This window comes from Lampris incognitus, chromosome 5, assembly GCF_029633865.1.
Source record: "Lampris incognitus isolate fLamInc1 chromosome 5, fLamInc1.hap2, whole genome shotgun sequence".
Classification (NCBI taxonomy): domain Eukaryota; kingdom Metazoa; phylum Chordata; class Actinopteri; order Lampriformes; family Lampridae; genus Lampris; species Lampris incognitus.
Window position 1 is genome coordinate 57,934,234 of NC_079215.1, and position 23,953 is coordinate 57,958,186.

Consider the following 23,953-nt stretch of genomic DNA (forward strand, 5'->3'; position numbering starts at 1 on the left):
GTGCCTGAAGAGGTAACATCGCGGGTGGTCTGACAGGACGCGGAAGCGGGGCAGGCTAAGCTAACTGTTAGCCCATGCAGACCGGCACTTCTTATAACACTGAGGGCGGTCTGGCGGCGGTCTCGCCTAGCCTTGACTGTGTTTTTAGTGTCGTCATGTCGAGTGTGTCAAAGGTGTCTGGCTGGGAGAGCTGGCCTTGGATTGGCTGAGGGAGCCTGGTCTGCTGCGTCCTGTGGGCCCAAGGACCACAGCCCTGACCGCAGGTGTTCCCGAGGAAGAAACGCTGAGGGCGGTCTGACAGGATGCGTAAGCGGGGCAGGCTAAGCTAACTGCTAGCTCATGCAGACTGGAAGTTCTGACAGTCATCCTGGCTGGCGTTCGTTCTCCTGGACAGTGATTTTTTTAAAAGACATATGTGTTAGTTTGGATATATGTGTTCTTGTAGTTCTTGTAGTTTTGGGATATGTGTTTTGTCTTTGTGTTGCACTACTGTGGGCTCGGGGAAATGACAAATGGTGTTTCTGATTCTGATTCTGCTGCTGTCTTCTAGTTAACTGGTGCAGGACATCGTGCATCTGCCCTGAAACACTGACCCAGGTGTAGCAGTAAACATGTGATGTTCATCATTCAATCACGACTTACATTTTACAGAATCTGAATTTTTTAATACTGTAACGTGCATGGATAAATAGACACGTTGGTCCTTGACTAACGGGTCGGACCCTTGAGTCGACTGATTAACGTTGTCGCTTGCGGAGTGGGAGATATGGGTTCGCGCTGTGGCGACGGTTCCCGGGCTGCCCCCCTAATTCGCTACATTGGTGTCAGAAGTGGGATGGTGAGACCGTGAGGTCATCGGAAGCGCGTGCGCCCAGTGGCGTGAAGGAGTTGATATGCTGAAGTGCTTCCCGAAGGAGGGGGGTAGTGTAAGGTGCATGGATAAGTAGACACGTTGGTCCCTGGTTAACGCTGTCGCTTGCGGAGTGGGAGACACGGGTTCGCGGACTGCCCCCCGAATGCGCTGCCATACTTTATTATAACATTGGTGTAATTCTATGTTTCTTTTGATATTTTTAACTTAACGGTACAGAAATAGTCCAACTGAAAACGTTGAAAGACTCATGGCGGTGCTGGTTTCATCAGTTCACTAGTGACGTTTTCAGCTTCGGTAAGATCCTTCGGAGCTCCGATATGAAATTAATCACGAGCAGTTTAACTACATTAGTTTAACTATATGCTCCTAGGTTTCCTGCAACCATTGAATTTGCTTCAAACCAAGCACTTTCACAGAATATACTGCATGAGATATACAGTGAAGGTCAAAGTGACTGAAGAGAAAACCTCAATATAAAATATAGCCCCAGCCCACCATTCTGGGGCTCAAACTCTGAAACGAACGGCAAACTGTGAAAGCAGCGTAGTTGTAAATGGCTGACGAGATGTATAAATGTGGTATATGGTGGAATCGTAGGTAGGACACAGCTAATTTAAGGATAAAGGGATAAAACAGTCTGAGGCCAAGCTGTCTATACTCCTGTGTGCACTAAAGCCCTTCAGTGATGATAACAAGTTGACGCTAAATGATTAATTACAGCGGCATGGAGCTACTATCATGGGAGAATAATACTTCTCATAGCATCTTATTATAATGAGAAAACATTCCCATTATGATGAGACAGTATCTTGTTATAATAAATATTTCTTTTTGATGGGAAAATGTTATAACAAGATTCGCCTGAATTTCAGAACGACGAGACCCCACTCAGAGTGAGCTCTGACGCTCCCGGAGAGAATTTACAAGTTCACCCAATGTCTGGAAATAGAGGTGAGAAAAGACTGGGAGAAATGGCTTCATGGAACCCTCTTCAGTGAGAAGAGAAAGCCGTGGATAATACTCACATAGTTTATCCATGGTCTCGCCTTGTCCCCTTGTCCCCTGCTGTTTGAAAGCAATCATAATTGTGTACAGGAGTCAAACCCGGGTCAAACCTGTGATGACAGTTCCTTACCATCAGATCACATGAGCTTTTGCTGAAACTCTGGTGGTGACCAATGCCAGTATAGGCAGGTCTTTCGACAAAGGCAGTAACGATAATAATATTAATCTACTACTACTACTACCACTACCACCACTACTACTACTACTACTACTTTCGGCCACTCCCATTAGGGGTCGCCACAACAGATCATCCGCTTCCATTTCTTCCTACCCAAGTTCTGAGGACAGTGCCTTGGTCAAGGACAATGGCAAGAGTACCTGATACCAAACCAAACACTGCATATCTCTGGATGTGGGAGGAAAGTCCAGTACATGGAGGAAAGCCACACAAGCACAGGGAGAACATGCAAATGCCACACAGAGGGCCTGGATTCAAACCAGGAAGCTCTTTCTCACAAGGCAACAGTGCTAACCACCACTCACCATGTTACCCCAATGCTTGCTGTGAATGAACACTAAAATGATCTGACAAACTTAGATTGACACTACTACTACTACTACTACTACTTTTGGCCACACCGGATCATCCATTTCCTGTCCTCTGCATCTTGCTCTGGCATACCAGCCACCTGCATGTCCTCCCTCACCACATCCATAAACCTCCTCTTTGGCCTTCCTCTTTTCCTCTTCCCTGGCAGCTCCATATTCAGCATCCTTCTCCCAATATACCCAGCATCTCTCCTCCACACATGTCCAAGCCATCTCAATCTTGCCTCTCTTGCTCTGTCTCCAAACCGTCCAACTTGAGCTGCCCCTCTAATATACTCGTTCCTAATCCTGTCCTTCGTCACTCCCAATGAAAATCTTAGCATCCTCAACTCTGCCACCTCCAGCTCTTCCTCCTGTCTTTTCATCAGTGCCACCATCTCCAAACCATATAACATAGCTGGTCTCACAACCGTCTTGTAAACCTTCCCTTTAACTCTTGCTGGCACCCTTCTGTGACAATCACTGCTGACACTCTTCTCCACCCACCCCACCCTGCCTGCACTCTCTTCTTTACCTCTCTTCTGCACTCCCCATTACTTCGGACAGTTCACCACAAGTATTTAAACTCATCCGCGTTCATCACCTCTACTCCTTGCATCCTCGCCATTCCACTGTCCTCCCTCTCATTCACGCAAAGGTATTCCATCTTGCTCCTACTTTCTTTCATTCCTCTTCTCTCCAGTGCATACCTCCAATAATAATTATTATTATAATAAAATAGAATAATAAAAACAACTATGACACGCTCAATTTAGTTTTTCGTGGATAAATATTCTTGTCAGTGTAACAACGACCTTTTGTCTTTGTAACAAATAACTGTAATTATGATGAGAAAGCTGTACTGTTATAACAAGATTTTTTTTTAATAAAGTGAGATACTTGTGAGAATTATTTTTTCTCACTGTGGCAGCTCTGAATTTCCATAAGCAATGGAAAAATAAGTTAAAAGTCCTGCACCCTCTCGGCAAGTTTGACAAACGCTGTTGGCAGTTTGAAGGAAATCTTCTACAGTTTCTCATTCTCGCTAAAATAATGACTACATTTGTGATAACTTTTATAAATTCATTAATTTCAATGGTTAAATGAAGCCATGTTTTTTATGATCTTCTTCATGGTTCATTTGTGTATTAAATTCCACTGTTGTTATGCTGAAAGTTTGGTGAAGAATGCTCAGGAAACAAAAAAAAACCCTGAATAAAAATACAAACTGGCACACTAAGACCTGTAAGATCCACTCCCGCTTCCGATATGGGAAGATGGCGGCGTGAATTTACATTTGCGGCGGCCTCACCCAGTACCGTCCCCGCAGCGTCTTTGTCCACGCCTGCTTCTAAGTTTTGTCCTTGTTCTATGGCTGGGAGAGCTGGCGCTGAATTGGCTAGGAGAGCAGGGCAGGCTAAGCTAACTGCTAGCCCATGCAGACCGGCAGTTCCGATAACACCGAGGGCGGTCTGGCGGCGGCCTCACCAGGCGTTGACTGGTGTTTTTGATGTCGTGAGGAGTGGGGGGAGGTGTGTCGAGGGTGTCTGACTGGGAGAGCTGGCGCTGGATCAGCTGGGAGAGTTTGCGCTGCTTCGTCCAGTGGGCTCGGGGACCACGGCCCCTGCCTGGAGCTGCATCCGAGGAGGAAACGCCGAGGGCGGTCTGACAGGACATGGAAGCGGGGCGGGCTAAGCTAGCTGCTAGCCCATGCAGACTGGCGGTTCCGAGAGTCATCCTGGCTGGCGTTCGTTCCCTTGGACAGTGAATTTTTTTGTTTAGTTTGGATATACACTCACTGGCCACTTTATTAGGTACACCTTGCTAGTACCGGGTTGGACCCCCTTTTGCCTTCAGAACTGCCTTAATCCTTCGTGGCATAGATTCAACAAGGTACTGGAAACATTCCTCAGAGAGGTTGGTCCATATTGACATGATAGCATCACGCAGTTGCTGCAGATTTGTCGGCTGCACATCCATGATGCGAATCTCCCGGTCCACCACATCCCAAAGGTGCTCTATTGTATTGAGATCTGGTGACTGTGGAGGCCATTTGAGTACAGTGAACTCATTGTCATGTTCAAGAAACCAGTCTGAGATGATTCGAGCTTTATGACATGGCGCGTTATCCTGCTGGAAGTAGCCATCAGAAGATGGGAACACTGTGGTCATAAAGGGATGAACATGGTCAGCAACAATACTCAGGTAGGCTGTGGCGTTGACACGATGCTCCATTGGTACTAAGGGGCCCAAAGTGTGCCAAGAAAATATCCCCCACACCATTACACCACCACCACCACCAGCCTGAACCATTGATACAAGGCAGGATGGATCCATGCTTTCATGTTGTTGATGCCAAATTCTGACCCTAACATCCGAATGTCGCAGCAGAAATCTAGACTCATCAGACCAGGCAACGTTTTTCCAATCTTCTATTGTCCAATTTTGGTGAGCCTGTGCGAATTGTAGCCTCAGTTTCCTGTTCTTAGCTGACAGGAGTGGCACCCGGTGTGGTCTTCTGCTGCTGGAGCCCATCTGCCTCAAGGTTCGACGTGTTGTGCGTTCAGAGATGCTCTTCTGCATACCTCGGTTGTAATGAGTGGTTATTTGAGTTACTGTTGCCTTTCTGTCAGCTCGAACCAGTCTGGCCATTCTCCTCTGACCTCTGGCATCAACAAGGCATTTTCGCCCACAGAACTGCCGCTCACTGGATATTTTCTCTTTTTCGGACCATTCTCTGTAAACCCTAGAGATGGTTGTGCGTGAAAATCCCAGTAGATCAGCAGTTTCTGAAATACTCAGACCAGCCCGTCTGGCACCAACAACCATGCCACGTTCAAAGTCACTTAAATCACCTTTCTTCCCCATTCCGATGCTCGGTTTGAACTGCAGCAGATCGTCTTGACCACGTCTAGATGCCTAAATGCATTGAGTTGCTGCCATGTGATTGGCTGATTAGAAATTTGCGTTAACGAGCAGTTGGACAGGTGTGCCTAATAAAGTGGCCGGTGAGTGTAGCTGTTAGTTTGGGTATGTGTGTTCTTGTAGTTTTTGGATGTGTTTTTGTCTTTGTGTTGTACTGCTTTGGGCTGGGGGAAATGGCATTTCGTTTCATTTCATGTACGCAAATGCATGAAGTAAAATGAAAAAATGTTCCTGATTCCTGATTTAGGCTTTTTGGGCACCCACAATAGGCCAGTTTGAGCAAATAATTACATGTATTTGTGTTCCAAACATCAAGACAGGAACCAGGTCTTGTAATGAGCTGAGACGTTTTTGATGAGTTGTGCCCATTTCTGAGACCTGAGACCATGCCTATCGTCCAATCTATGAGTAGATAGCAACCATATGATTTATCTTTGTATAGTAACCAAGAATATGAAAGTGTACTGATGCACTTCTGCAGATTTAGTGCAGAATGATAATAAAAAAAATATGGAAGGAAAAAAAGAAGGTCTATAAAAGCTAAAAATGGCAGAAAATCATTAAAGATGGATTTTAGGAGTCCCAATTAAAAAGTCGTAGCGCTTTATCAGAGTGCACATTTGGAGCTGGTTCTGTGACGATCAAAACCACAGTGTCCAAGTTATAACTGACAATCAATTTTAATTAATTCATTAATTAATTGATTGATTACAGCCCCGCCATGTGTGAGGGCACGCATTTCTGGGAAAGCTCCCTCGATGGGTGACCTACAGTCCTGCAGAGTATCTATCTGGTACCATGTCACGGCAATTTATGCAAATGACAGAATATATAATAATAATAATATCAATAATAAAAAAAAAACCCCATAAAAACTACCCAAAGACATGTAGGTCAGGTGAATCGGCCATACTGGTATGAAGGTATGGTATGAAGGTATGGTAGGTATGAATGTGTGTGTGTGTGTGTGTGGGGGGGGTGCTGTGTGATGGCCTGGCAGCCACTCCAGGGTGTCTCCCCGCCTGCCGCCCAATGACTGCTGGGATAGGCTCCAGCACACCCGCGACCCTGAGAGCAGGATAAGTGGTTCAGATAATGGATGGATGGATGGATGGATGGACAGCTAAATGGATGAATGGATGGGTGGATGGATGGGTGGATGAATGGATGATGGACGGATGGATGGATGGATAAAAACTGCATGGTTTCAACTCTTAAACCATGTCTTGAGACTAATAATCTAATAATATTTATAGTTTTAGAGTATCTGGAAGTCGTCATGAAGAACAGAATGAACTGCAGGCTAGATATCTGTATGCGTGTGTGTGTGTGTGTGTGTGTGTGTGTGTGTGTGTGTGTGTGTGTGTGTGTGCGTGTGTGTGTGTGTATGTTGAGGGATGAAGTATTATATCTGCTATGATATGCAGGTGTACACAAATCCAGAAAGAATGACCAACTCTCTCTCTCTCTCTCTCTCTCACACACACACAAACACACACACACACGGGCGTGCCCCGGTGTCTCCTCGGCGGCAGCTCGTCTTCATTATTCATCAGAAAGTAAAACATTGGGCCGGAATGGACCTGGCTGCAACAAAAGCATTTGGTTAATGTAAACGGTCATCCCTAAAAGACTATAAATCGCATCCAACTCCGCAGCAAACTGGAATTTATCCATCCCATTTACTGCCCCTCCCTCCCTAGTTCACACATAATTACCTCACCCAGACAGTGTCTTCCCCATCCCATGATTATTTATTTGAAAAACATTTGCATTTGGTACCCTGCAATCTTACTCAGGGGATTTATAGTTTTATATAATAAAAACGTGGCTCAGTGACCCACCTCGTATGGGCGCAACAAAATCTCTGTCGTCCAGAGGGAGTGATAGGTTTGTCTAGTTTTGTGTGTAGGACGTCCACCGCAGGAGATATTTGAACTACAGTAATGTGTTGTGGACTTTTAAAATCATTTTCTGCCCCCTTGCTGCTGGTTTTGCCTGGGTCGTACAGCTGGAATGAATCCCAGCTGGGTCATCACTTAAGCGCTGAGAAGTGTACGTGAGTTTATGGGGGTCTGTGTTTAAAAAAACAAAAACCACCAGTGCCGTGAAAGCCCTTTGGAGTCCCTGTACTTTAAACATGAGATGTGCCATTTAGCATAGGTTAGAAATACAGTCTATTTGGCTAGCTGGAGGGCGGCACGGTAGTGTAGTGGTTAGCGCAGTCACCTCACAGCAAGAGGGTTCTGGGTTCGAGCCCTGGGGCAGCCAACATTGGGGGTCGTCCCGGGCCATCCTCTGTGTGGAGTTTGCATGTTCTCTTCGTGTCTGCGTGGGTTTCCTCCGGGGACTCCGGTTTCCTCCCACAGTCCAAAGACATGTAGGTCAGGTGACTCGGCCATACTAAATTGTCCCTAGGTATGAATGTGTGTGTGTGTGTGTGTGTGTGTGTGTGTGTGTGTGTGTGTGTGTGTGTGTGTGTGTGTGTGTGTGTGTGTGTGTGTCGGCCCTGTGTGATGGCGTGGCGGCCTGTCCAGGGTGTCTCCCCGGCTGCTGCCCAACAACTGCTGGGATAGGCTCCAGCATCCCCGCGACCCTGAGAGCAGGATCAGTGGTTTGGCTAATGGACGGGTGGATGGATGGCTAGCTGGAGCCTCTGGATCAGTTATTACTGTACATGATGGTCGTGTCGACAACAGACTTGTCAGGAAAAGAGCTTCTTTTGCTGTTCGGTGACAGCTGGGGTAATTTTTGGAACTACCTCAAAGCAGACTCGAATGGTAGTATATATCACATTGATCCAAAAAGCTCTCAGGCGCTGCACTCCAGAACATAAGTCCACCATCATGCTTACCACTCAGCTACTTTCAACACCTTCCACTAAGAGCCCAACCCAAAACTGTTGCTCCGGGCACCCCCCCCCCCCCAAGCTATCTCGTGCCCCATCTCTCACCTTCTGGTCATGGCTGTAGGCCAGGATCCAGTCCTCCTGCTCCGGGTGGAAAAGCAAGCTCAGGATGTAGAAGTTCAGCCGGTACTTCTGGTAGGTGGCTCCCTCGTCCGAGCTGATCAGCAGACTGCTCTCCACCTCCGGATCAGTTAGCAGCATGATCTACAATCCAAACAGAACACAGAATAAACAACGGATGGATTGATGGATGGATAGATAGATGAGGGTGAAGAGGAGGGTTAAATGTGAGGTTTACGTGTTAATTTACATCTGACAGTCAGAGGAACAACAAAATAGAAATAATTTGGTTTGGTTAGATGTCGCATTTTTTCACCGGGTTCGACCATATTCAGCTTAAATTATGTACACATATTCAGAATGGAGAACGCAAGCTGAGAAGTCACTCAAGGCCAATTACCATGTCTAATATGTCATCTGAGATACATTGTTACAACTAGCGGCAGCTCCAGATTAGCATCTACAAGAGTGTCATCTTGGCTGAGTTCTTCACTGATTATCCCGTATCTCATTTAATAATTTGTGTTCTGTTCAGCCTGATATCATCATCACTACAATCTCGCCACTCTCTGAAACGTTCAGTGTCACAGCAAATATGCGTGTGTACACGAGCTCGCCTGTGTGTGCACAACATGTCGACTCATTCTGATTTCTGCTGTGTTTTCTCTCCTTTCATTCCCCCCTCCCATGTTCAGTCATGCCCTGAGAGCAGTGGTTTCCCACGAGCTTACTTGTTTTCTTCGAGGTCCACAATTTGCTGACTGTGCCCAGAAAGGAAAATCCCACAGACACAATCAGTGACAAACTTAATTGAAATAGTGGAGCTGAACTCTCACAACTGCTCTCATCATTAGAGAGTAAAAGGCTGAGTTTTAAAAATGCATGCTAGTGGCCATATATATATATATATATACTTAGCACAAAAAGTAAGGAAATTTGTGTTTGGTAGATTAGTTGTTTGTTGTAACAATGCTTCTTGGCAATACATCTTATATCAGGCACCTGATTATCAGCACCTGGGGTACCAGAAGCTCAAAACAAGAGTCAATAGCAACAGCAAAATATGCTGTTTGGCACTGGCAGAGAAGATTTGACAAATTTTTCATGGGCGCAACCCACATACTCAGCTCTGCTGCTCATCCCACAAATGCATGTTCCTTACAAATGTGGCACCATTTAAAAGGGAAATAAACAGGCTTTCAAACGGTATAAGATTTATTGCCAAGAAGCATTGTTACAACAAAGAAATAATCTACCAAACACAAATTTCCTTACTTTATGTGCTAAGTATATATATATATACACTACCGTTCAAAAGCTTGGGGTCACATTGAAATGTCCATATTTTTGAAGGAAAAGCACTGTACTTTTCAATGAAGATAACTTTAAACTAGTCTTAACTTTAAAGAAATACACTCTATACATTGCTAATGTGGTAAATGACTATTCTAGCTGCAAATGTCTGGTTTTTGGTGCAATATCTACATAGGTGTATAGAGGCCCATTTCAAGCAACTATCACTCCAGTGTTCTAATGGTACAATGTGTTTGCTCATTGGCTCAGAAGGCTAATTGATGATTAGAAAACCCTTGTGCAATCATGTTCACACATCTGAAAACAGTTTAGCTCGTTACAGAAGCTACAAAACTGACCTTCCTTTGAGCAGATTGAGTTTCTGGAGCATCACATTTGTGGGGTCAATTAAACGCTCAAAATGGCCAGAAAAAGAGAACTTTCATCTGAAACTCGACAGTCTATTCTTGTTCTTAGAAATGAAGGCTATTCCATGCGAGAAATTGCTAAGAAATTGAAGATTTCCTACACCGGTGTGTACTACTCCCTTCAGAGGACAGCACAAACAGGCTCTAACCAGAGTAGAAAAAGAAGTGGGAGGCCGCGTTGCACAACTGAGCAAGAAGATAAGTACATTAGAGTCTCTAGTTTGAGAAACAGACGCCTCACAGGTCCCCAACTGGCATCTTCATTAAATAGTACCCGCAAAACACCAGTGTCAACATCTACAGTGAAGAGGCGGCTGCGGGATTCTGGGCTTCAGGGCAGAGTGGCAAAGAAAAAGCCATATCTGAGACTGACCAATAAAAGAAAAAGATTAAGATGGGCAAAAGAACACAGACATTGGACAGAGGAAGACTGGAAAAAAGTGTTGTGGACGGATGAATCCAAGTTTGAGGTGTTTGGATCACAAAGAAGAACGTTTGTGAGACGCAGAACAAATGAAAAGATGCTGGAAGAATGCCTGACGCCATCTGTTAAGCATGGTGGAGGTAATGTGATGGTCTGGGGTTTCTTTGGTGCTGGTAAGGTGGGAGATTTGTACAGGGTAAAAGGGATTCTGAATAAGGAAGGCTATCACTCCATTTTGCAACGCCATGCCATACCCAGTGGACAGCGCTTGATTGGAGCCAATTTCATCCTACAACAGGACAATGACCCTAAACACACCTCCAAATTGTGCAAGAACTATTTAGAGCAGAAGCAGGCAGCTGGTATTCTATCGGTAATGGAGTGGCCAGCGCAGTCACCAGATCTGAACCCCATTGAGCTGTTGTGGGAGCAGCTTGACCGTATGGTACGCAAGAAGTGCCCATCCAACCAATCCAACTTGTGGGAGCTGCTTCTGGAAGCGTGGGGTGCAATTTCTCCAGATTACCTCAACAAATTAACAGCTAGAATGCCAAAGGTCTGCAATGCTGTAATTGCTGCAAATGGAGGATTCTTTGACGAAAGCAAAGTTTGATGTAAAAAAAATCTTATTTCAAATACAAATCATTATTTCTAACCTTGTCAATGTCTTGACTCTATTTTCTATTCATTTCACAACATATGGTGGTGAATAAGTGTGACTTTTCATGGAAAACACAAAGTTGTTTGGGTGACCCCAAACTTTTGAACGGTAGTGTATATGTATATGTATATCTCCCTCTCACCCTTTTTCGGGTGGTGTGTGTCTTTCTCAAGCTCAGGTCCTCTACCAGAGGCCTGGGAGTTTGAGGGTTCTGCGCAGTATCTTAGCTGTTTCTGGGACTACACTCTTCTGGACAGAGACCTCAGATGTTTTTTTTGGAATCTGCTGAAGCCCAGTTTGGGGTCAGATTCAGATTCAGACAACTGTATTTATCCCAGAAGGGCTATTCAGTTTTACAATCTACCCAGACCATACACAAACTCACATGAAAAGTGGCAATCATCAGTAAATCACAGCCTATAGCGCTCTTATTACCACTGGGACTACTGTGGATTTCACCTTCCACATCTGATCTAGTTCTTCCCTTCGCCCTTAGTATTGCTCTAGCTTCTCATGCTCTTTCTTCCTGATGTTGCCATCACTCGGGATTGCTATGTCGATCACTACTGCCGTCTTCTGTTCCATGTCGACCACCATAGTGTCTGGTTGGTTAGCCAGCACCTGCTCATTAGTTTGGAACTTGAAATCCCACAGGATCTTAGCTCTTCCATTCTCACCTTTTACCACTTTTTTTCCACCACCTTTGGCGGTGTCTCCCATTTTGACTTGGGGACTTCTAGTCTGTATTCAGTACAGGTATTCCTGTACACTGTCCAAGCCACTTGGTTATGCCTTTCAGTGTATGCTTTCCTAGCTAGTGTTTTACACCCTGCTACTAAGTGCTGGACTGTCTCAGGGGCATCTTTTGAAGAGAAGACTGAAGCCTGCATCTTTGGTTTTCTCTGGTGTGGTAGACCCCTGCCTCAACTGATATGATCCTGAGTGCCTGTTGTTGTGCTGCTATGATCAGAGCCTCTGTGCTGTCAGCCCAGCCTTTTCTAGCCACTGGTAGGATTTCTTGATATCAGCCACGTCTCCTATCTGTCAATGGTACATCCCATGGAGGAGCTTAGTCTTCCTTGATGCCTCCTCTTCTTATTCTTCCCCACTCTTTCTTCTGCTGTATGAGGTACTCACCGAGCAGTTTGTCCTAGGGGGGCCTCTTTCTGATGTACTCATAGATGTTCCTTGTTTCATCCTGGATAGTGGCTCTGACACTCACTAACTCTCGGCCCTCTCATCTTTTCACTTATCGTACAGTCTCAGGCTACTGGACTTCGGGTGGAACCCTCAATGCATTGTGAGGAGTTTCTGTGTCCTGATATCTGTGGCCTTTATCTCCTCCTTTGGCCAGATAATTATTCCAGGTGGGTATCTAATGACTGACAGGGCATATGTGTTGATGGCTTGAATCTCATTCTTCCCATTGAGCTGGCTCCCCAGGACCTGCCTCACTTTTTGGAGGTATTTGGCTGTAGCTGACATCCTTGCTGCCTCCTCATGAATTCCATTTGTCTGTGGAATACCCAGGTAAACTGTTCTGTATGTCTGTTATCCTGCCATCTGGTAATTCAACTGCTTCAATCCTCACCACCTTTCCTCTTTTTGTCACCATTCGACTGCACTTGTCCAGTCCGAATCACATCCCCATGTCATCACTGTAGATCCTAGTGAGATGGATCAGTGAGTCAATGTCTTGCTCATTCCTGGCATACAGGTATAGCCATGTATGGCTGATGGTAACTCCACTTCTGAACCTGTATCCATATCCACTCTTTGTGATGATCTGACTGAGGGGGTTCAGACCTATGCAGAACAGTGGCGGGCATAGTGCATCACCTTGGTATATGCCACATTTTATGGTTACCTGTGTGATTGTCTTTGAGCTCACCTCTAGTGTTGTTTTCCACAGCCGCATTGAGGTCTTGATGAAGGCTATTAGTGTCCTGTTGGCTTTGTACAGTGCCAAGCACTGCAGTAACCATGTGTGGGGCATTGAATTCTAGGCTTTCTTGTAGTCAATCAAGGCTGTGCTCAGGTTGGTCTGTCTGGTCTTAAACGAGTCTTGGGTGACTGCTCTATTAACCAGTAGCTGATGCTTTGACCCAATGGTGGTGTTCTCAATTATTTTCCGAGTTTTGCTCATGTATTGACTCATATGCCCTTTCAGCTTAGCTGCTATGATGCCTGACAAGATCTTCCATGTTATGGAGAGGCAGGTTATCGGCCAGTAGTTCGAAGGTATTGTACCCTTGTGCGGATCCTTCATGATCTGTATTTTTCTCTGCTGTGTTAGCCCATTGAGACCCTGATGTTAGCAGCTGATTCATCTGTGTTGCCAGCCGTTCATGGAGTGCCATTAGCTTCTTCAGTCAGTAGGCATGAATCAATACAAGGTCTGGTGCAGTCCAGCTCTTCATGCTTGAGACCCGTTGTTGGATGTTGCCCACTGATAACTGGTTCTTGTTCTGGGATATGCTGTAGTCTGCTCTTAGGTCCACAAGCCAATGGGCATTGGTGTTGTGTGATGCCTCCTTTTCCCATATATCCTTCAAGTATCGCTTGATCTCTGCTCTGGGTGGGTCTGATGTTGTTCTCTTGTTATTCTGCAGCTGAGAGTACACTTTAGATGGGACTTTGGGGACCAGACCATTTACTTTTTTGGCTTCTGCTTCACTAGTTTATCTCTTCAGCCTGGCGGTCAAAGCTGTGTACCTTTGTTTGGCAGTTTCCAGGGCCTCACTTATGGACATCTTTCTGTACTTCTTCAACCAGGGCCTGTCTTTCATCACACCTTTCAGCACCTCTGTTAACTGGCTAACATCTCTCCATGCTGCTTTGATCTTAGCTTCCAGCCTTCTCTTCCATGGAGGGTACTGTTGGTTACTTGTGTTTTTTTTTTGTTTTTTTTTAATCCTGTACACAGCTATCTCCAGGATTATGATTGCAGTGGCATACACAAGCTCATTGGTCTCTGTTATGGTCAAGATATTGTGTAAGGCTGTGTTCACATCCACAAGCAGGCTTTGTGATTTATCATCGTGTTCTCACAACTTTATTATCAACATTAAGGACCATCAGACACATAGCCAAACAAATAGTTCCCCCAGTACAGTGCCCATTACTTGCAATGAGATGCACTGACGCATAGCAGCTTAACATTTTGTACAGTCAGTTTATAACAAATTATATGGCTGGTCATCATTAGGTCTTTTCCAATTCACTCTGTCCCATATTATACCTGTACCAAAGGGCTTAACGAGTAAGTAAACCTTAGAAAATTTTAGTGAGTTTGCTGACATCTACAGGTTTAAAACAATGTAAAGGCAAAAAAACATGGCAGGGTGGTCTTGGTACTCTGTGATGTTAGCATAGCAGGATAAACACAGCTGCAGCAAACAACAATGGCAGATCTATTGACAATTCTGTGTGTCTGTCAATGCTCATAGGTGTACTGGTCCACCTATACATCCAACATAACCATTATTAATGTTATTAGCTGAAGCTTTATTTATCCTGCTATGCTAACACTGCAGAGTGCCAGGACCAGCCTGCCATCTTTGTAACCTTTACACGGTTTTTAACCTGTCTTTGTCAGAGAACTCCGTAAAATATTCGAGGATTTCGTTACTCTTTAATGAACTGTGACATAATGTAACAATTGAGGAATGGGATTAAAAAAATGACAATTAATCCCTTGAAGTGACGCCGTGACTTGTTAGAAGCAACACTGCTATCACGGAGGAGATTAGATTCCTTAACTTATTACGGTTTCTTTCAAACATTTATGCTACTTTTACACAACAAAGATAATTCAAAGAGCAGGTAGGATATGCCAGTGATATAACAGGTTATTTAAATGTAATTTAATTTCCGATGCTCTGTAACAGTTTTATATTAAACCAATCAGTCATTTCAAAAGTGTTAGCTCCATCAATTGGTCCAGGTACTTGCTTTTGATGACGCTAGACTCAAGTTGACAGACATATTCGAGATCCACTCTACTGGCAATAGAAGCACATTCTAATCTAATGGCAGTGGCTTGTTGTCACAGGACAGTATGGTGCTGGGAAGCAGCTGAAAGGAGCTTTTGTTACTTTGTGAGTGAGTCAGAAGCCAGGTTCATGACGTCCTTCACATCTAAAACGGGCGGTGTTTGCAACAAATAGCCAATCTCTGGCAACATGGACAGTTGAAGAGCAGCATATTTCTCTTGACAAGAAAAGGTTATGACGGCAGTGGAAAAAACTATTAAACATTAAAATATCATCGCTGTTGGTTAGAGAGGATTGTTCTCTAGACACCTTTGCCCCATAAAAACCACTTCTCCTTACTTGTGAACCCATGATTTTTCTCATTCTGTGTGGACAAAAAAAGCCAGGCATGACAATTTCACCTGAAGTAAAGCCTTAAATAAGATTAGTAAGAACAACTATGTTAAAAACTATTGAAATCATAATCCAAAGCATGGGGGCACAGGCAAGAAAAAATATTTTGGATTTAATTTATCAAAGAAATCGAACATTAAGAGAGCTCTTACATTCTATTTGTAACTTTATTTTGTAAAGAACATGAATGGAGAGAGAAAATTACCTGCGTCAGAATGTGACTGCATAGTAATTTATAAGAAATGTGACTTACTGAAGTGCTTCCATGAAACACATAGGAATTATTGCAATAATATAAAGTTGGGGCGGCATGGTGGCAAAGTGGTTAGCATGATCCTCTCACAGCAAGAAGGTCCTAGGTTCGAACCCCGGGGTAGTCCAACCTCTGGGGTCGTCCTCTGTGTGGAGTTTGCATGTTCTCCACGTGTCTGCGTGGGTGTGCTCCGGGTTCCTCCCACAGTCCAAAGACATGTAGGCCAGGTGAATCGGCCATACTAAATTGTCCGTAGGTGTGGTGGGGCTGTGATGGACTGGTGGTCTATCCAGGGTGTCTCCGACTTCGGATAAGCGGCTTGGATAATGGATGGATTGAATATAAAGTTGTATATCTAAGTACAGGGAGTAAAGAAATTTAGGGAATAACATTTATTTTGCTTATAAGAAAAACAAATAACAGGAAGATCTAAAGGCGGCACGGTGGCGCAATGGTTAGCACGGCTGCCTCACAGCAAGAAGGTCCTGGGTTCAAGCCCCGGGGTAGTCATCCCGGGTCGTCCTCCGTTTGGAGTTTGTATGTTCTCCCCGTATCTGCATGGGTTTCCTCCCACAGTCCAAAGACATATAGGTCAGCTGAATCTAAATTGCCCCTAGGTATGAATGAATGTGTGTGTGTGTCTCGGCCCTGTGATGGCATGGTGGCCTGTCCAGGGTGTGTCCCTGCCTGCCACCCAATGACTGCTGGGATAGGCTCCTGAGAGCGGCATAAGCGGTTCAGATAATGGATGGATTGACGAATATCTAAAGGTCTAAATGTACTGACAATTTAGAATAATGAAACCGTGGCCTGGAAAGAGAGAATGGCATCCATCTATTTTCAAATCTGTGCCTGACAGACTTGAATCTTTAAGATCACTGACAATTTCCTTTTTGTTTGCCACAGAAAGTTGAACAGCAAACAGTTTGAATGCTGTAACCATCATGAGACCCAAAAACTGTTTGGGCGAGAGGCAGCTTTTAACCCACTTATCTCTTTTAGTGAGACAGGGCCGAGCTTTACTCCGCCATGGTGCTGGAGAGATCTAAACTCTCTCACCGTTTGTTAAACAACTTGGTTAATAAAGAGAAAGCAATCTGGTGTCCGGGTGGCGTGGTGATCTATTCTGTTGCCTACCAACACGGGGATCACCGGTTCGAATCCCCGTCTTACCTCCGGCTTGGTCGGGCGTCCCTACGGACACAATCGGCCGCGTCTGCTGGTGGGAAGCCGGATGCGGGTATGTGTCCCGGTCACAGCACTAGCGCCTCCTCAGGTCAGTCGGGGCGCCTGTTTGGGGGGGGGGGGTAGCGTGATCCTCCCACGCGCTATGCCCCCCCCCCCCGGTGAAATTCCTCACTGTCAGGTGAAAAGAAGGGTTGGTGACTCGACCTGTATATTGGAGGAGGCATGTGGTAGTCCGCAGCCCCCCCCCCAGCTCGGCAGAGGGGGTGGAGCAGCGACCGGGACAGATCGGAAGTTCGGGGTAATTTGCCGGATACAATTGGGGAGAAAAATGCGGGCGGGGGGTTGCAATCTAACATTGCATTTATTTTGATTAACACTTGATATGGACAATAAAAATAATAATGATAATACATCTTATATAGCGCTTTTCGAACAGTCAGGGTCGCTTTACAATAAACGGGGTGAAACAAGACAACAGATGAACATAACACAGACATACAGGGGTGGATGGGGAGGGGGGCTACGAGAGGGCAGCCACACATGACGCCAGCAGTACTCTCCGGTTTAAACAGACACAAAAGGACAAGAAAAACAAAAAACAACAGCAGTGACGTGGATTTTCTGTAGGGGTTTACTCCCGTAGCCTATTCCTCTCCCGAGGTATCCACTAGGTAGTGGCACTATTTAACCCATAGCTGGGGATCACTGGGTTATCAGTCTGACTGATACTTGATACTTCAGGTCTTTCAGTGAAAACCTGGACAAGGTGTAGTTGCATGGAAACAAAGGTGGAATGTGTAAACTCAAGAGAGAAAAGTAGCTGGTACATGACTGCAGTAATGGCATGCTGCTGACAGATGTTGTCATGGCAGCCTTTGTCCATTCTAGGACAGGAACGAACATTAAACTCGTGTCAGTGTACTCCCCAGCAAGGCACCACACCGCCGAGTGTCACTGCTCTCTGACGCTCGTGAGTCATCTGTCAGCGTATGCCCGGCTAATGGCAGTCATCGAGGGCAGACACACAAACACCAGTTCATCAGTCACAGGAAGCAGATATAGGGGCGTGTACGTGAGCCACATGCTGACCAATCCAATCAAAGGGACCCACATCCTCGTAGTCTGAACTTGAAGTCCCAATTAATGTGTTGTCCAGTCAGTCCCTGGAACCGCAACACCACTGGAATACCAGACCGCTTAATAATGCGCTGGAGCGGTTGTGGTGGATGGGGGAATTGTAAGCCCGTTTTAAAATTCAGCATGCTCACACAAATCCTTATTTCAGTAATAAAAATCAAATTATGGAAATCAGTGCCAGTTAAAGTGTGTAAAGATTCCGAAGCATCTGTTCAAAACTGATATTGTGTTTAATGTTTGATCCGCTTTAACCTCTATCGTGTGAAAGAGCACTCGCCTCAGCGTTCACCGGGATGAGACCATGAGGGAGGAGGAGGAAGGATGAGCGTAGAAATAAAGACATGATTACTATTTGGATTCTATTTTCCATTCCTGTACATGACAGCGGAGCAACGTGGCAGCCTCACTTAGCTAAAGTTCCACAATCACAACTTCCCTTCCCCCTACAGACGAAGGGGAGTCAGGAAGAAAACAACAAAACAAAACAGAACAAAACAAACAACAAATTCTGAAGAGTTAGATCAAACTTTTTCCCCCCGCTTTTTCTCCCCAATTGTACTTGGGCAATTACCTGACTCTTCCGAGCCGTCCCAGTCGCTGCTCCACTCCCTCTGCCGATCCGGGGAGGTCTGCAGACTACCACACACCTCCTCTGACACATGTGGAATCGCCAGCCACTTCTTTTCACCCAACAGTGAGGAATTTCGCCAGGGGGACAGCACGTGGGAGAATCATGCTATTCCCCCCAGTTCCCCCTCCCCCCTAAACATGCGCCCCGACCGACAAGAGGGGGCGCTAGTGTAGCAACCGGGACACATATCCGCATCTGGCTTCCCACCCACAGACACAGCCAATTGTGTCTGTAGGGACTCCCAACCAAACCAGAGGTAACATGGGGATTCCCATCAGAGATCCCTATGCTGGCAGGCAACGGAATAGACCGCCTTGCCACCCGGACGCCCTCTGAAGAGCTTTTTAAGAAAAAAAGAAATCTAAAATGTTGTCTTCACACGGTGAGTTCACACAGTGTAATGTTTGATAGTTGGACGGACAGACAGACAGATAGATGTAGAACTTGCAGCTCCACAAAATACAGGGCTGCCGAACAGGAGAAAAGCTGAACCCGATATCGCCATTCAATCCATTCACTGCCCTTTAACATAGAGTTTGCTTGGCTGTGGTGAAGCGCTGTGGTCAGGAGTGGGTAGTCCCTTGGGAACACTGCTGATTTGGTGTTCCTGTGACCAATTTGAAACCATTCTTCTGAGGATCCGAGAAGCCTGGTATGAAAGCCCCTGTGAACTTGACTTAGCCAAGGAAGTTTTCTTATCAGTGCTGTACTAAGAATCCATTCTTACAGACATGTGTTTAACGTTTTCTGTATTACACTCTCTCTATAGGGCATTAGAAGATATGATGGAACACAACATTAATGTGTGCACCCATGTGTGTGCACGGATCTGTGTGTGCTGTATTGTATATGTGAGTGGGTGCTTGTATTCGTGACTTGCATGCGGGAATCTGTGTGCGCTCCCATGCGTGCACTACATGAGCAATTCTGAATTACAGCGCGAGACCAAAAAGGTTGAAAATGACAAAGGTCAATGAAGCGTTTGTGCTGTCCAGGGAACATTCTGAGATATGCGTAAGGAGCACTTGACTTAACCCCATTACTGCAGTAGTCAGACATAGAATATTAATGAAATTAGCGCCACATTTTCCATTTCATACAGTCCCTCGGTAATTGGATTGTGGCGTCTGTACATCTACCCCTAAAATGCTAAAATACTACAGTAATACATTCTGGCTTTTTTTTTTTTTTGCATGTCACAAGGTTCAAGTGGGTTCAAATAGGAAATGCCATTGAACTAGGAACAAAGAAAGAGTTTATAACTTTATTCACTGGGTCCAACACAGTTTTCTACCTTTACACAAACTGCAAGTTGGTTGTGATAATGTCATACAGTTGACATACAAGTAGGTTTCAAGCAATTCCATTGGCTTTTTGACCGTCGTTGTTCTCCCTGAGCTTTCTTCCTCTTATTTTCTCCCTGTTAAAGGGTGTGTGTTTTTTTAGGGCGTTGTCCCTTATCCAATGCGAGGGCCTAAGGACAGGATGTTGTGTTACAGTAAAGCCCCTTGAGGCAAATTTGTAATTTCTGATATTGGGCTATACAAATAAAATTGACTTGGCTTGATCCAATTAAATTCATCAGTGTGTGAATTCAGACAGTCGGAAGTGATGGTTCACCTCAACCAAGGTTAAGGTTAGGATCATCTTTGAGGTTTACACCTTGAAGCTGAAAAATGTTTCAGATTGTTTTACTTCAGCTGTGAGGAAAAGGGGGAATGGGACAGTTTAGCCGGAGGGAGGTTGGCTGCGGTCACACCAGAAATTGGCAGAGTGCAATTCTTTGGCATTCCCTTGCGAACTAGGTAAGACTTGAAGCTAAGCGACCAAAAACATTAACCACATATAAATTAATGAAATATAGTTTTGTTTTCGTCCCCCCCCCCGTTTTTTCCCCTCCCCAATTGTACCCGGTCAATTACCCCACTCTTCCGAGCCATCCAGGTCACTGCGCTACCCCCTCTGCCGATCCGGGGAGGGCTGGTGACCCCACATGTCTCCTTCGAAACATGTGGAGTCACCAGCTGCTTCTTTTCACCTGACAGTGAGCAGTTTCACTAAGGGACATAACGCATGGTAGGATCACGCTATTCCCCCCAGTCCCCCCCCCGAACAGGTGCCCCGACAGACCAGAGGAGGAGCTACTGCAGCTACCAGGTCACATCCGTTTTCCCACCTGCAGACACGACCAATTGTGTCTGTGGGGACGCCCGACCAAGCCGGAGGTAACACGGGGAATCGAACCACCGATCCCGGTGTTGGTAGGCAACAGAATAGACCGCTACACTACCCAAACGCCTTATGAAACATAGTTACATCATTCACTCATGCTTCATGACTAACTGCAAACCATGCAGTCAGTTCTGTGCAAATTATTATTTGTGGAGTATTTTTGTGGGCAATTTATATTTACAGTGTACAATAGTAAAAAAAATCGTCTGATTATACAAAAGAGATAGTGTCCTCTGTTTACTGCCCCTAGCAACCGCCCTGTCAGAGGTCAACACAGTGAAAGCTGCTCTGTTATTGGCCAACAGTGATTTCACGTGTCAAATGTTCACCAAAATTGAATACAGCATGAAGGCATTGAGGGGAATATGCTAATCAAGGCACTGGCATGAATTATTTTTGTTGCTTGATTTCATATGATACGATTATAATTCTATGATTTTATCTATATGTCATTGTCATAAATGCCCCATTGGTCCATAAAGAATATGGACTTGTTACTTTTGTATAAAAGTTGATGTTGGTACCCTTCTGTCACAAATAACTCCTGACGCTCTTCTCCTCCCACTCCACCCTGCCTTCACTCCCCGTTACTTTGGACAGTTGACCCCAAGTATTTAAACTCATACGCCTTCGTCAGCTCTAGTTCTTGCATCCTCACCATTCCACCGTCCTCCCTCTCATTCACACATATATGTATTCCGTCTTGCGCCTACTGACTTTCATTCCGTTTGTGAATCAAAAACGTCCAAAGATGAGCATAATTGGCCTGTTGATGTTTGTGTTCTCCACAAATATCAGAATGACCTGTCTGTGTTTATGTAACGCCATTAGAACTCAGCAAAGCGGCTGTCTCGATTGAAATGACTTCTGTGACTTCTTTGCATTAATACCCATGACTCAAGCGAGCAATCTCTTAACTACGACGCTTCAAGTGCAGGACGTGCTATGAAAATGCTTTGATACAGATTTTCATAATTATTCCACCTTTTTTTCCCCTGCCGCCTGAGCCGGTCTATCAACCAGGTGCTTTCAACTGTTTGATCCATCATATCAAACAGAATTGCTGTCTCCTGATCTGAGGCATTTTAAATCTGCACTAATTGAATACCCAGTGATATTTTGGTTCCTCCAGATACCCGACGGTCCTGACAGACATGGAACATTTCAGTTTCCTGCTTTTTGGAAATTGCGTTTATGTCTCCTCGTTGAGCAAACCGCTCCTACGAAACGGCATACTAATTATTGAATGGCCCAGATGCAGATGTGTGTAAATACAGAGCGACTACATATGCTGTGTTTATGAATGAGGGGAGATAAGATATGCTGGATACATTTTAGTTAATTAACCAGTAGCACTTAAGTTTACACATCAGACATCTTGATGGGTTACTCGTTGCTAAAATGTATTGATTCATGATGGTGATCAATAAATAAAATCACATACGTCATTTGGATTGTCTTTTATACAGAGCAAGCTGCAGCACCACGAGTTCATGCACCTTCAGCATGGATGGTTCCAGTGGGATTCAATACCTCAAACCCCATGCTAGTGGTAGTGCAGTTTTACCTGAGACAACCCATTTGGCAAGAAAGGACAATGGGAGGGGCGTCTGGGTAGTGTAGCATTCTACTCCGTTGCCTACCAACACGGAGATCGCCAGTTCGAATCCCCGTGTTACCTCCGGCTTGGTCGGTCGGGCGTCCCTACAGAGACAATTGGCTGTGTCTGCGGGTGGGAAGCCGGATGCGCGTCTGTGTCCTAGTGGCTGCACTAGTACTTCCTCTGGTCGGTCAGGGCGCCTGTTGGGGGGGTGTAGCGTGATCCTCCCACGCGCTACGTCCCCCAGGGGAAACTCCTCACTGTCAAGTGAAAAGAAGAGGCTGGAGACTCCACATGTATTAGAGGAGGCATGTGGTAGTCTGCAGCCCTCCCGGATCGGCAGAAAGGGTGGAGCAGTGACCGGGACAGCTCGGGAGAGTGGGGTAATTGGACAGGTGCAATTTGGGAGAAAAATGGGGAACAATGCAAAAACAAAAAATGGGTATGTTACTAATGGAAACACAATTTTCATTTACTTGCTGAGAAAAACTGCAATGTCCCATTGAGATTCCTAGGAAAATGTATTTGGAATTAGCAGTTTATACCAACCCTAATTCTCCTGACAGCCGCTTTCTGTCTCCCATAGCGGTAGACAGAAGAGGTGAATGACTCCCTCCCTCTTTTTCTGTCCCCCTGTCGCTGTGTCCCTCCTTTCACCCTCACGGCCTCTGTCGGCCCTCTTCTCATGGGGTCCACCGCTCCTGCATTTCCACTCATGACAGCCAATTGGAGATTGTGCCGTAGGGCTGACAGATGTTGTAGCTCCCCGGCATCCCCCCCTCCCCTACCCCCTCGTGTTACGTCGAGTCGTCACCACTGCACGCATGGTGTTCCGGCCAAGCAAAGCATGGCTAAATCGCTGTGACTCATCTCGCATCTTGAGAGCTGGTGGACCGGAGATGTCCCACCTGACGAAGGCATTGTGAAACAAACAACATGTGAAAAAGCAACACGACCCAACAATGTTGCTGTGTAATAAGGGTTTTTAGGAATCAGGAACAATCAGGAACAATTTATTTGTCATTTCATCTAATGTACTATGTACACAAAAGAAACAAAATTCCCTTTCCCCCAGCCCACAGCAGTGCAACACAAAAGACAAAAACACATATCCAAAAACAACACCATCAAAAACATACAAAAACAGAGAAAGCAACAACAACAACAACAACAACAACCAACAACACAGTCCACTCTGTGCAACACAGTCCCAAAACTCCACCGTTTAGAGAATGAACGCCAGCCAGATGACTGTCGGAACTGCCTGTCTGCGTGGGCTAGCAGTTAGCTTAGCCTGCCCCACTCCCGCGTCCCGTCAGACCGCCCTCGGTGTCTCCTCTTCTGCCGCAGCTCCAGGC

The 23,953-nt window shown here is 45.4% G+C and overlaps 1 protein-coding gene across 1 annotated transcript in view; it reads right to left on the reverse strand.

The window, feature by feature from the left end:
- The window catches only part of LOC130113060 (VPS10 domain-containing receptor SorCS1), a 316,719-nt gene that overhangs the window by 109,607 nt on the left and 183,159 nt on the right, over positions 1-23,953 (reverse strand). Inside the window, exon 4 of the mRNA XM_056280571.1 lies at positions 8,346-8,504. Within this exon, the coding sequence (XP_056136546.1) occupies positions 8,346-8,504 (159 nt within the window). The remainder of the gene's footprint in view (positions 1-8,345; positions 8,505-23,953) is intronic.